Source organism: Numenius arquata, chromosome 12, assembly GCF_964106895.1.
Source record: "Numenius arquata chromosome 12, bNumArq3.hap1.1, whole genome shotgun sequence".
NCBI lineage: Eukaryota > Metazoa > Chordata > Aves > Charadriiformes > Scolopacidae > Numenius > Numenius arquata.
This window is the reverse complement of record NC_133587.1, coordinates 35,823,480-35,837,637: the sequence shown is the minus strand read 5'-3', so window position 1 is coordinate 35,837,637 and position 14,158 is coordinate 35,823,480. Positions and strand designations below refer to the sequence as shown.

At 37.0% G+C, this 14,158-nt stretch overlaps 1 protein-coding gene across 3 annotated transcripts in view; it reads right to left on the bottom strand.

Moving 5' to 3' along the window:
- Window positions 1–14,158, bottom strand: part of LMBR1 (limb development membrane protein 1) — a 68,917-nt gene that overhangs the window by 32,208 nt on the left and 22,551 nt on the right. For all 3 annotated transcript variants that reach the window (XM_074157780.1, XM_074157781.1, XM_074157782.1), the window contains one exon: window positions 10,230–10,333. In XM_074157780.1, coding sequence (XP_074013881.1) covers window positions 10,230–10,333 — 104 coding nt within the window. The remainder of the gene's footprint in view (window positions 1–10,229; window positions 10,334–14,158) is intronic.

Below are 14,158 nucleotides of genomic sequence, written 5' to 3'. Positions count from 1 at the left end.
AATTGGTCAAAGCACCAAACTGCTGGAAGCTCCTTTTAATAAGCTCGGAAATCCTTCAAAAAGCTACACAAAAAAAAAAAAAATATTGAAAAAAACCCCCACAAAACAGCCAGGGATGGGAGACAAACTCACTGGTCCTTCCTCCTCCCCTCCTTTGTAAATAAAGTTGTTGACTACCTTACAAATCCTCACTACAAATGCATTAGCTCCTTCCTTGTGTTGTCAATTCAGAATAAGTAATTCTTAACATAGAACAATCCTTAATGTGGAGTATTTCTAGTAATACTAAATAAGTAATACAGACTAAAGGTCTAAGCCTCACATTGCTGGTTATCACTATTAATGAAAAAATACATTGTTTTTAGAGAAGGAACCAGAAGCAGTGTTTACCTAATGAAGCCTCCTTTAATAACAGAAGCCAATTAGAAAATTGTTTCATGCCTTTCTACAATTAAGATATTGATATTAAAATGTGCCATTATAAATATGAAATTATATGGCAATTTTCTTCTCTCTGAATTAAAATGACATTTCTATTAAATCTCTAAAGTCTTTTTTTATTTTTGTATAAAGAGACTTAAAATATACAATGTTTTTGCTTGTTCTGAAAGGTCACTACATTCGATGTCAATGAAGACTCAAATGAAAACACAGACTAATGTGAAAATATTCAAATCTTAAAGTATTCCTCATACATAAGCCAGCTATTTTTGTAAAACAGATCACCATGCTCCAATAAAAAAGCGGTAAATCATTTAATGTTTCTTACCATTTAATAAAAGAAACCCAAACACTAAGATGGAAAGGTGCTCACATCACCTTCATGAAGCCTCTAACTCAGACAAGCCAAATCTTAGAGGCATCTGCCTTTTTCCATGGACTAAGAGAGGCAGCTCCTAGATCCCCTGAATCACAGCCACTTCAGGGATCCTGCATGTGTGAATAACTCCTTCCCAAAGGATGGCAAAATTTTCTAGTTTAAATTAAATAGTTATATGAATTTTATTATAAACTGACAATAAAAGACAAATGAAGAAATACATTTCAGAGTTTTTAGATATATAGCTATCATCTACCACAAACAGAAGGGTCTATACAGGGCATTAAGAAAGCTCCATCCAAACAAAATTTGAGAACTACTCACTTCTGCCAAAAAAAAAAAAAAAAAAAAGGTATCTCAGGATACAAAAAAAAAAAAAAAGTATTTTAAAACCCAGTGCTTCAGTTTACATCAATGATAAAAAAAGATTCAAGCTTAGAATTGGGAGCTATACCATCTGTATGCTTTACAAGTAGTAGAAGTATTTAGCATGTCTATTTTTACTCATGCAGAACTCCGCAAGTTAGCCTAATAGCAAATAAAAACTGTAACATTAAAAAGCCACTCAGTTAATTCACTAAGAGAAAAATATTCACATCTTTTCCATTTGTAGGTTTCCAGCTACATGTTAAAGCTTCTAGCAAAGAACTATGGAAATTCCACAAAACATAGGCATGCTAAATTCATCAGGAACGTACAAGTTCAGAACGATGTAGGAGTGGGGAAAGCACAAAAGTTCAGCAACGCTCTTCGTTCCTGGCTCAGATGAGGTGGAATAACTAATGCTCCAGTGCTAGCTTCTAGAACTAATTAGTTTTCGAGATGACTACCTACTTCATAATGCATCAGTTACCTAGTACAGTTTCTCACAGGGTCAGAGAACTATATTTTGAAATAACACTAAGGGGTTTGGGGATTTTTCTTTGCACAGTATTTTTACCCCAATACTACTAACAATCTTTGTTTCATCTTGTTACTCTGCTAATTTCCATAGCTCAAATACATGAAAATGTTGCAAGAACGCAGACTAAGCTGACGCATTTTGCTTTTCTATCTACATTAAAGAGTTGGTCAAAAAAAGTAATTATAATCTCAACCCCATAAACTACTGCAGAAAGGCTGAATTGCTCAGCTAACGAAGTCGCAGCAAGGCAGGTAGTGCAGAAAAGCTACGCCGAGTAAACTATAGCATTAGCTTATCTCCTGTTAGCCTATGTTTTTGTAGCTTACACTGAGGCCTCTTTAAAAGAGGTACATTCTAATTTATGGAAGCAACCAACTGACATTTAACTACCTCAATGAAAGGGAGCACAGATCACATCTCATCACATCTTGATCCAATGTGTGCAACAACCAACATCCACTTATTTCCCCCTCAGCTCTCCCCAGATACAGAACTGTTACATGTATTCAACAAACCACAGATCTCCTTATGGTAAAATAAAAAGGACAGATTATGTCCCCAACTGACTTAAGCAAGATGGCTTATAAAACCTTATAAAATGTTTTATATCTCTACAAAAACAAGTTCACATTAAGCCATTATTGCTCAACAGTCACAAGTTTCCCTCTCCTTGCCACCAATTCTTGAATTTTTTTTTTATCTTGCTCCCAGTGAAACAAGATGTAGCCCAAAATTGAAGAATATGCACATTACTTACCTGTCCTGCACTGCCTTTGCTCCGAAATGTCTGAATACAGACACCAAAAAAAAGTTATGCATGCTGAAGACTAGGCTTTGTAATAAAAAAAAAATTAATACAACCAACATTCCCAACCTCTTCTTGACCCAACTTTCATGTTCTTACTGTCTTTAGCTTGACTTTGTCTTACCATGACTGTGAAAGGACAGAAAAACAGACATCCCTGCCATACTTTTACAGACAAAGATATTTTAATCTCATACTAATCTACAGTATAGTTATAAATTCTAATCACAGGTTCTCAAAAGCAGGCCATACACTCACATAACTCTTCTCAGACTAATTTGCTGAAACATACCTGTAAGGTAAGATTTATTTTTTTTTCCCCTCTGCAGAACTGCAAATAAAAAACCTGGTAGTGTAAAACTATAATTTTAACATGTTTTCAGAGTTTAGTGTAGACACTTGTCAATGTGACATGCTACAAGTATGCTAAACCTTCTCATCTTCCACTTACTACCATTTTTTAACATATAAAGTTCTTCTCAAATTTAATATTAGATGTGCCTGTCCTCTACTGGCTGTGTACACACCATTTCTGAGACATCAGCAGAAGCAGGAAGCATATGCACCATTCTTAATGCAAGATTTACCATTAAATACAGTCCTTAACCATCCACCTTACGTCTCGCAGATTATGTTACGGGTTTGTATAACTATCAGTTAAGCATGCTTTTATTTTAATAGGGAGGAGGAAAAACCCTGATCAAGCTACTCGCCAAATCCGAATCCCAGAATAATCAGAATCTGCTTCTAAACAACAACAAAAAAATCTAATAAATTTTAAGTGGTGCCATTTAAAATTACTCCGGTTTAAAGAACTGCATTTCCTATCTGAACATAAGATGTTAGCCTATGTCAAAAATACAAAACCAAACAGCTGCCTTTGATGTGACTGATTAAACAACTTTTGTCTCTGGTATTACTAATGGAATGAGTAAATGGGTTGTAATATAACGTACAATAATTCAGTTACATACTAGTAAACACTTCATGGAGATCAGAGCACTAAAGTCTCAGTTCATGGTGAATGATTTTATAGACAAATAAATATGAGCTTAAATGCCAAATAAACATACACTGTTAACAGGGTACCTCAAGACTACTTGGTGAGCCATTACACGCGGTGGCCCGTGGGTACAGCAGTCAGACATACACACAAGCATAAAACACCAACTCAAATGCTGTTTCCAAACAAGGTTCAAGACTCTTGCACTCTCCAAATCACTTTTTCAGAAAAATCAAGACAAATTTAGAAAATTGACTGGTTTTAATTAGAGATAATCTCATATTGGAAAGGATTTCCAAACCGCTTTCTGCAGTATTTTGTATTATAGCAACAATTGCATTCCACAGAACACTAGTTGAGAGTAGCAAAAAGGTTTCTAAAAGTACTTCAAAACTAACTTTGAATATACTTACTACATTGGCTTCATCTCATACCAAAAAAGTATTTTACAGTGCTCTATACATATGGCTGTACCAGAGTTCTACTGGTACACACAGCAAAACCGGGGACTATGGCTTTTTTACATGAAAAAATACAGAAATTAGAATTTCCATACCCACCAAGAAAGGAAAAAGCAGCAGGTTTACTTTTCACTTGTGCTTATTACTACGTTTAGTTACCTAGAGTTTGCAAATACAATGCACTGGAACAACATATTAGAAAGTCAAGCTTATTTCAATCTTATTAGATAGTAACAGGACTAGGAAAAAGTCCTTGCTATTGGTAAATATAAAGTGTATCAAATCAAGTCAGATATTGAGGAGATGGAAGACATACAGGCTGTGGCTGCTCAGCAAGTTAACAATAGCTTACCTTTACAGGAAAAAAAAAAAAGGCAGTTTCAAAAAATGCTAGTAACTGTATTTTTGCAGAGCTTTAATGTTTCACTCCCTCCTCAAACAAGAATTTATATTTACAAAACACATTTTTAAAAGCCATGCTGCAATGAAGGAGAGGAAGGGAAGGAATCTGCCTCTAACAGCAGAAACCACTGTATTTCACTCTTGGGAAGGGAACCTCCACAGCACATTTTACTTGCACAGGCAAAGCTGCAATTGCTAACACAGGCAGGAATCTGCAGCCGTGACGGCCAAATCTCCATACAGTAGCGAGCGCTACACAATAAACTGCTCCGAACGCTGGCCCATCTCACCTGTCTTAAGTGTATGGAAAAACTGTTACATTTTTAAGTGGTGTTTTTATTAAAATAAACTCAATGAGAATTTGGGAAGAGATATCAAGGAAAGGCAAGCAGATGGAGAGACTAGCTGACACATAACAATAGCTGGTGAAATATTACTCTTATTTTCTGTAATAAACACCAAGATCAAAACATTATGCAAGTTAAATTTCCTTGAAAGGTTCCCAGCAGGAGTTTTCCTTTTTGTTTGTGCAGTACGCGATTTCCTCTCACCCACAAAAAACATACCAAGAATGTGCATGTGCCACTAACACTAAGCAGCACTTCCTTAATCACTCATTTCCAACAATTTATGGATGATCAGTGGCAAAAACGAGCAAAAATAATGAAAGCATGCAATGAAAGCTCATTGAGACAAACCGGCTTGGACTTCCTACTCATTTCTGTGTCTCTTTAAGATGGGGGTCTGATACAAATTAGCCACTGGGAAAAAAGTCATCTGGTCATAAAATACAGTACAGGGTCACTTTTATGTAAGTTTGCCAAAAGGGACATAAACCAGGACAATTTCAAACTGTGACACAGGATAGAAGTATATTAAAAAAATCTTTGTTCCTCCTCCATTGTGCTGTCATGTTGCTCAGCTTTATAGACATTCTGAGCACCAGCTCTGGCCTCTTCGCTTCCACCTGGTCTACCTAATTAATTAAGCAAGGAAGTTACCTCAAATTTTTGTACTATTTGTTTTTATTATCATGCACTTCTTTTGATGTTCCAGGAGTTAACCTCTTAATCCACAGACTGTGTGTGTTGTGTTCTGAACATTTTGGGATGTCTGGATAATTTGGATAATTGGTCAGGATGTTGCTGTCGCTCATGTTAAACTTTATGCCATGACTTCAAGTTCAAAGATCAGTATTAAGGTAAAATACTTCATAAAGCCTTTTTAAAACTCTACCCTCGTGATTATGCAATACCTAGTTCTTCCAGTTTCTCACGGCAGTAAATTGCACTATTTGTATTTTCTTACAAGGAAATTACTCCTAAACGTCTTTATCTTTGTCAACTTCAAACAAATACAAATTTCAGTTGAAGTTACATCAAGAGACAGCATATTTTAAAGGTCAAAAAAAGATATAGCAATTATCTCCTCAAAAAATGCCTGCCTCCACACAGCAGCACACATGTAGTTTTCTGTGCAGTCTGTTATCGCACATGGAAACATCAGCACTGAACTACAGATGCTCAACCGCAAATACCACAATTTTCCTTTTTTGGAGGGAATGATAAAGAATGAGGTTAATTCTAACATTAAGAAACATGGCTGACACCTTTGATTCATAACTGTACTACACAATTTGAGAAGGCCAGTGACAAAGAACTGGAAAAGTATCTAAACAAGAAATAAAACTTCATGCACAGACTCTACAGAGGAAGACAAGAAGAAAGATATGAAAAAGTTTTTAATATCAATGCAGGAGATTAAAGTTACTGCAGTTATTCCAATAGCTCAGTTAATAGCACCAGCTAAGTATAATATATATCACAATGACCTCCAACTACTTCGACAGTCTTGAAAAACCTAATTCACACATGTGCATGAAAATACATGTGTGCATAAATACACACGTGGCATGTACACGCATATATACAGAGGTATACATATATTATACACCTTCACTACTTTTATTATTGTTTTCCTGATAACGGAAGACTGCAACTGCCATTAAATGGAAATAAACTATAGCAAGGAAGAGCACTTAAGCTCTTTAAAAGGGCATGGTCAACCCCCTTAGGCCCAAAAAGCCCTTTCTGAATTAACATAGTGGTTTTAATTAGAAACGAGGCAGAGAATCAGTTTGATTTTCAGTACTACACTGCATCCGTCCATGGTGAGTGTTTAATTTCCGTATTTCTCTCCTCTGCACAATATGCAAGTCCTTGGTTGTTTTAAACTGTTGCCCCGGGGAATCAAAAAGAGTCCATAAGAGGGGCCATGTGCCCTTTAGAAAGTATACTAGCAACCAAGAAAAAAAAGCTATAGTAAATTGGAAAATGGTTAATCAAACCCATTCCGATTAATGAAACTTGAACAGTTAAGGAGGCAATGCTTCCTTACGAGAACATGAAACGAGAAGTTACACAAAGTTTGTAATAGTAACCTATGACCGATATGGAATATCATAGCTTGCAAAAAGTTCCCATCACAGTGAATACATACAATCAACTTTTATAGCATAATCTATCATAAACACTCAAACAGATGGCTAAAAACTTTGGGGGTTAGGCCCATGTGTGATAAAGACTAACATTAATGTCACAATTTAAAACGAACAAAGAAATCCATTAAAAATTAAAAAAATCCATTGAATTTCAGATCTGAACCTCTTAAACACTCATTTTCAGAACTTCTATTAAAATCCAACAAGTAACTTTCACATGAACACCTTCAAATAGACATCTCGACTGTGCACACCTAAATCTCAAGTGACCTATTTATTCATTAAAATGAAAGTAATTCTATAACACATTCAATACAATCTGCATAAACGCTTCCACTGGAACAACCTATTTATCCAAATTTTGAGGTGAGGTAGGTACCTAGAATCAACTGCTTTCCCTACTCCTTGTATCCAACTCACAACCGAAAGTTAAAGATTACACATCCTGTGCCAAACCTCCTTATTGAACGTCTTCACATTTACTGTAGATCGCTCTTCTCTTAAATGCTGCAAGTTTTGCCAAACGTATGAAATGTTATTTCAAATTGAGATCACTAAAATCTGATTTTGCCAGTTAACAGTAATAGCATTTGAATGATGTTTTATCTCTCTGGCCCACTAGTCTGATGTGATGAATGACAAAATAGGGCAATTTTTTAAAAAATACTTGCACAAGTATAACCAAACCAAAATAATTTGTTAGAATACCAGAATTCTACAAAATAATCATAGTCTCAAAATCTTCTCTGAAAAGAGATAAGCAATGTGCCAAAAACCTAAGTAAAAAAAGAAGGGAAGTACGCTTCTAGAACAGAAAAGCTTTCACGTAATCCTGAGTTCAATTAACCATAAGTTTTCCCCAATTCCAATCACCCTATTATGTGATGTAACTCTTTAAAATATATATTACTTATTATAAGTAGAATCATTTGCGTGCATCGGAATTTGACCAGAACACTCAATTTTAACTATCAACTTAGTCCAGAAGTGACATATGCCACTTACTTTGTAAGAAAAGTAACCAAAGACAAGGTACTTTCATAGAAAAATGGATGACAGTTCCTACATCTTCACCAATAGCTTTAGGGCTCACTCAAAGCTGGTAAAACAATTCAGTATATGTCTGCATCTATTTTGGACAATTTTAAATAGAGCAGCCAGGTAGAACGGACTCTGGACAAAGGCCTTGAGTACCTGTACTAGGAATCACATTTGGCTTCTGGCTGTACCAAAAACATCCAGGAGAAGTCAAAGTAACAAAACATCCCAAAAACTGGGGTTGTTCCTCCCCCAATAGGTGGGTCTTGATACTAAACTCTGATCTCATCTACCCCCATGAAGAAGCAAAACTAAAGCACCAACAATCGTCTTCTTCCTAACACCTGCAGACAGATGTTGTATCTCATCTGGAGTTACAAACGCTTCCAAGTGGAAACATGCAATGGTGACTCAATTTATCCTGAACGGGATTTATTGATAGCCGGTATCAAAAATTTAAAGTTTTATGTAGAGTGCAAGTTTAAGGCAGCTGGGATACACAGCGCATCTGTTGGAGCCAAGAGAAATCCGTAAGTCCAGGGCACAGGCCAGCAGTACCATGCATGGTACGCTAATGCAGAGAATCCTCAGTTTCAGTTGGACTGCAGGATACACAAGACTATGAAAAATCAGCTAACGTATATCTCTTCTAAAAAAGCAATAAATCAGCTGTGGCTAGATACTTAGAGTCAAAAGGCCTCCACCTGAAAACTGAAAAGACAAAATGAGTTGCTAGAAGTTGTCTTAGCCCTATAAATACCTGAAGGAAGACGAGGAGAGACGAGTGTTTTCCAGCCAAGTTGGATAAGCAGAGTTAAATGTACTAGCCCACCACCAAGCTCCTTTGAAGTTGAACTCTAACTTAGTCATTCAAACTTGTAACAGTTCGATCAATACAAAGGAACACTTGCAGTAGCATTAAGGAGCTCAGAACAGGCTACACCAAACAAGTATTTACACATTTTGGTCGGGTCCTGCAGGTGCCTTCTGACACAGCTATATTGCTCAGCCTATGTAATCTCCCAGTAGCTTCAGCTATAGAATAAAATCTGTTTCTTCATTCTCTCTGAATTAAAGTTTTTCTTCATGCTGTACTTTCTAAGTTTTTTGGGGTTTTTTTTGTGCTGTCCGCTGTTTTCTCTTAGTGTCTATAGGAACCCTAAAACCCCAAATTGAATGCAGTACTCCAGTTGAGTTTTCCCCAATTCCATCAAGAACAAAAATGGCAACTTCATCACCTCCATGCCAATTCTCGTCAATGCAATCAGGAATTATGTTTTCCTTCTCACCACCATCATCCCCTCATTGATTTACGTTACATGCGATCCACCAATGACTTAATAGTCTTTTGCATCCATCTTTAATGCATTTCATTTTCCTCAGTTCAGGCCACTTTTCAAGATCCTTTGCTTTCCAATGATTGTCATCCAAAGGGCACAGAATTCCCTCAAGTGTAGTATCATTAAAAACAAAAGTGTAATCATTTGGATGATCAAGATTAATGAGAACGTGCTACAACTGGTCCCCAGACAGTCATTCCAGCTTAATTTATTTGATATTTACGATTTGAAACTCGTTTTGCTGTGCCTCCCATTATAGTAATTTTTCATTATATTTCTTTAGTTCGCATATTAATACAATTGTTATCATCTTATTGTTCAGTAATTCCTTTGCCAAATTTCACACTTCTCTGAAATACTCGGCCCTCTCATCTTGAACATATTAAACCAAGTTGAATATTTTTAGTTATTCTCTACCCATTTAAGACAGTTTTCTTAACATATTATTATTAATACTGACCACACTTGAACCTTTTTTGGGATGTTTGCAATCTTTAAAATTCACAAATCAAGCTTGTTTTCTCTGGGTCATCTGTTATTTAATCACCCTTCCATTACTAAGAAGCCCGTACTTCTTTCCCTTGTTATTTTATTTCTAGTGCATTTATTGAACCTTCTCTCGTTTCGCACCCCAACAGAATCATTTTCCAAAAAAAAAAAAAAACTTGATTAAAACACATAATTATAAAAAACAATTAGAAGAGGTCAGTCATTTTCTTGATCTCATATACATGGCTTTTCAAAGACTCTTTTTTCCCCCCTTAAGTTTACTGGCAGCCACACGCTGTATACTCACTTCACCTGCCTGTGCAAGAGCACACATCTGCTTACATACATTCACATAAGCATACGCATCCCAGCACCAAATCCTCCCAAATTTGTAGTTCCTGTTTCATCAGAAACGAGGGCTGAAAATCGAATATATACTTTGATTACTCTTAACAGTATTTTCCTACCTTTTTTAAACCAGCAAATCCTTCCGATTCCAGGAAGAAAAAAGCAAAGGGCATCAACACAAACAAACATAAATTCGAAAAAAGAGAAGCAAGATTCCATAAACCTGCAACAAACAAGAACAAGTTCACATTATAGATTTTGCAGCTTTAAAATTTAGATATTACATTTTCTTCCTTTACAGCGTAGTATACATACAAGTGCTAACAGAAGCCATGCTTTTATGGACACATAATTATTTACAGGTCATTGCCTAAAAATACCTATTTTTCTGCATAATGATCTTCAAACAGAAATTGGATATCAACTTAAAACAGCAGCAAACATCTGGAATCTTAGGAGACAGACTGCAAACTCAGGTGGATACTTCCACAATACCCCACTGAAGGCTCTTTAGATAACCATTTCAAAAGTTTTCACGACAAAAAGTATTTTACTACTATCAGCAAATATCACAAAATTCAGTTCTGTGTAATCACTTCTTCCCATATTTTTTCCTCAAAAGAAACTTTGCCAAATCATGGATTTTAACATGAGCAATACACAAATGCCATTGTCACCTCCAAATTAGAAAAAGGTGTCATGGTGACAGCAACAGCAGCCTTCCACAATGAGATCACTGGCTCAGTGGGCAAGAAGAGAGCAGTGGACATTTGTCTCAACTTCAGTAAGGCTTCCAACATCATCTCTCATTAAGCTCCTCATCGTCTAATTAATGAAGTATGGGCTAGGGAAGTGGACTCTGGGGTAGACTGAAAATTGGCTGGGCATCTGGGCTCAAAGGGTTGTCATCAGCAGTACAAAGTCAGGTTGGAAGCCAGTCACCAGTGGCATACTCCAGGGGGTCGATATTGGGTTTAACATCTTCATTAATGACCTGGACGATGGGAGAGTGGGGATCCTCAGCAAGTTTGCTGAAGATACAAGATGAGGAGCAGCAGTGGCCTTCCACTCAGGTGAACCTCAAACAGGCTGGACAAACGGTCAGACAGCACACTGGGGTCCAATTGTCCCAAAAGCAGCTTTGCAGAAAAGGCCTTTGAGGTTCTGTCGGACACCATGTTGAACCCGAGCAGTCAATGTGTCGCTGCAGCAAAGGTGGCCAACAGCATCCTGGGCTGCATTAGGGGAAGTGTTGCCAGCAGGTTGAGGGAGGTGGTCCTTCCTCTCTGCTCAGCACTGGTGGCACACATCTAGAGCACTGCATCCAGCTGTGGGCTCCTCTGTACAAGACAGACATGGCCATGCTGGAGCAAGTCCAGCAAAGGACCACAAAGATGATAAAAGGATTGGAGCGCTGTCATACAAGGAGAGGCTATGAAAGCTGGAATTGTTTAGCCTTGAGAAGAAAGGACTCAGAGATTTTATCAAATATATATAAGTATCTGATGTGCAAGGGGGACAGGAAAATAGAGTCCGACTCTTCACAGTGGTATCCGGTGAATGGAGAAGAGCCCATGACCACAAATTCAAAAACCAGAAAATCTACTTAAACATAAGGGGGGGGGGGGGGCGGGGGGAGAAGAAAACCACAACAAAAAAAACCAATCCAAACTTTTTCCACTGTGAGCATAGTCAAACACTGCAACAGGTTGCCCACAGAGGTTTTGTAATCTCCATCCTTCCACAGATTCAAAACCTGAATGGGCACTGCCTTGAGCAGCCTTCTCTAACTGACCCTGCTTTGATCAGGGGGATAAAACTAGACGATTTCCAGAGATCCCTTCCAACCTCAACCACTCTGTGATCTAGGTGAAAAATCAACAACTGACTAAAACTAGGACATCTGTAAGACACATGTGACATCTGCAGGAAGGGAAAAGGTTTAGAAAACAACCTGAAGTGATAACTGATCACGTGATATCCATTAAGGGTCTCTGCTCTATTACGATTTTCTAAGCTGAACACTTTCTGAACAGCGTTTCTGGTGCCTAAACATGAATTCATCATCATCCTATCAAAAGTTGTGCAGGATGTGGTGTTTCTTCTTTATAAAAGCAGAAGCTTACCTGCAACTTAGTAGCTGACAGGTTTAACTAGCATCACATGTTCCGCACCCTGAAAACATACCTTTCATTTTGTAGTTGAGAAAAACAGGCTTAGTCCCCCACCCTCCCCAAAATACACATTTCCACAATTCTGCAGGACTATATTATATCACCTGAAATACAAAAAAGAACATCCCCCATGATAAGAAAATTTGAACTAACAGCTTTGTTTATTTCTTTATTCTCATATACAGGCCTGCTTGTTTCCTTCTTTGAAATTTTCATTCCCTGTTCTTTCCAAAATGGACATTTACTGCATGTCTGGGGAATTCACTATTGAAATTCCTGTATTTAGTTCCAAATATAAAATAGTTAATAGTTATCTTCACCTACACATCCTTAAGAAAAAACGCTTTCACCATATATACTTCCTCTTCGCCTAAATGAAATTTAAATTTCAAGGAGAAATAAAAACATGAGGGGAAGGAAGAGACGGAGGGGGACAGAAATCTACTTCTTCAGCAATTGATAGCACCAGGATACCAGGAACCAAACTTAGCCAAATAAGCTACAGAAAACAAAACAAGAAAATTACAAAAGATGTATGAAATATAATACTCAATTGCTAAAGAAAACAGACTGCCTAAAGGTGGCTAAACTCCCTTTAACAAAGAGGGGGATTTTTCCTTTTGAATTTGCTTAGCCAGGAAGCTCCTGTTACCATTCAAGAAACATTCAGGCATAGCAACATCGACAAGAATGTCATTAACGGCCCTTACTAGGGGTACATTAACTTAAGCATTCCGCGTATTTTTTGCCTTCCCCCCTCACCCTCCCTAGAAAACTAAGATACCAGTGTTGAAGTAGAAACACTATTAGATGGGGGTGGGGGTCTTATTTCAGCCGTTTTCTCTAACTGAAGAAAAATAGTGCATTTAGTTACCTAATGCAAAGTTGAATAACTGGTTGTCCTAATTTCAGCAGCTCTATTGCATGTCTACAATGTAAAACACATCTATTCCGTATCTACAATGCGAAACAGTGCTTAGGAGCTACATAGTATGTACAGAACATTTTAAGGGAAGCGAGAGTGGTACACATCCAGGGTGATTTTTAAGAAGTGAAAATCCAGAAATTAATACATTAGCAGCTGGTAGGAACCATATTTGCAGAATATTAAACTATGGAGCTACAATCTGCATGTAAAGTTATGAGAGGTAAGGACAGTGCTGTACTGCTGCTGACATACATATGTGCTTTCCTCAAAGTAAAGAGCATATACTTATCCTAAGGAATAAAGAGGGCCGTATTTCTTATCTAATTTGATAGTTCAGAAATCAAATTAAAATAGACTCAGAAAAATAATTATATCCCACTACATTGAGTGAATCATAAAATTGCATGGGAGAGACTTGCAGATATCAACGTAATATAAAAGTTTTAAGCAGTCTATTAGACTATTTTATTTTTTCACTTTTAGACACATAAGAATATCCCCCATAAAACAAGTTAATAAACCATGAAAATTAAAATTCTCTCAGTCTTTGGCAAACAGATTATACCCTCAGCAATTTTTAAATTTTCTTATTCATGGCTGTTTCATTACGTTTTACCCCCACCTGGTGGCTGTGTCCAACAACAGCAAAAGCGAACATGCGGCTGTCAGAAGTATTTCTGGGTTTAGTTCAACATGCATTAGGTCAGTGTGTTTACAATGAAGCCAGGTATGGACTTTCTGCCTAGTTCCATAAATTGGCGGTGTATATTTTCTATTTTTCTATATGGCACAACTAATGCAACAGTCTACAGCGTAAAAACCCTGAATGTTATATTCAAGTACCTCAGACTATATCTGTAATTGATAAATCTAGCAAAATTGAAGTGTTTTAAAGCAATACAAATTTTCCCATTTGATAACATTGGCGAAGCGGTAAGCAAATCAC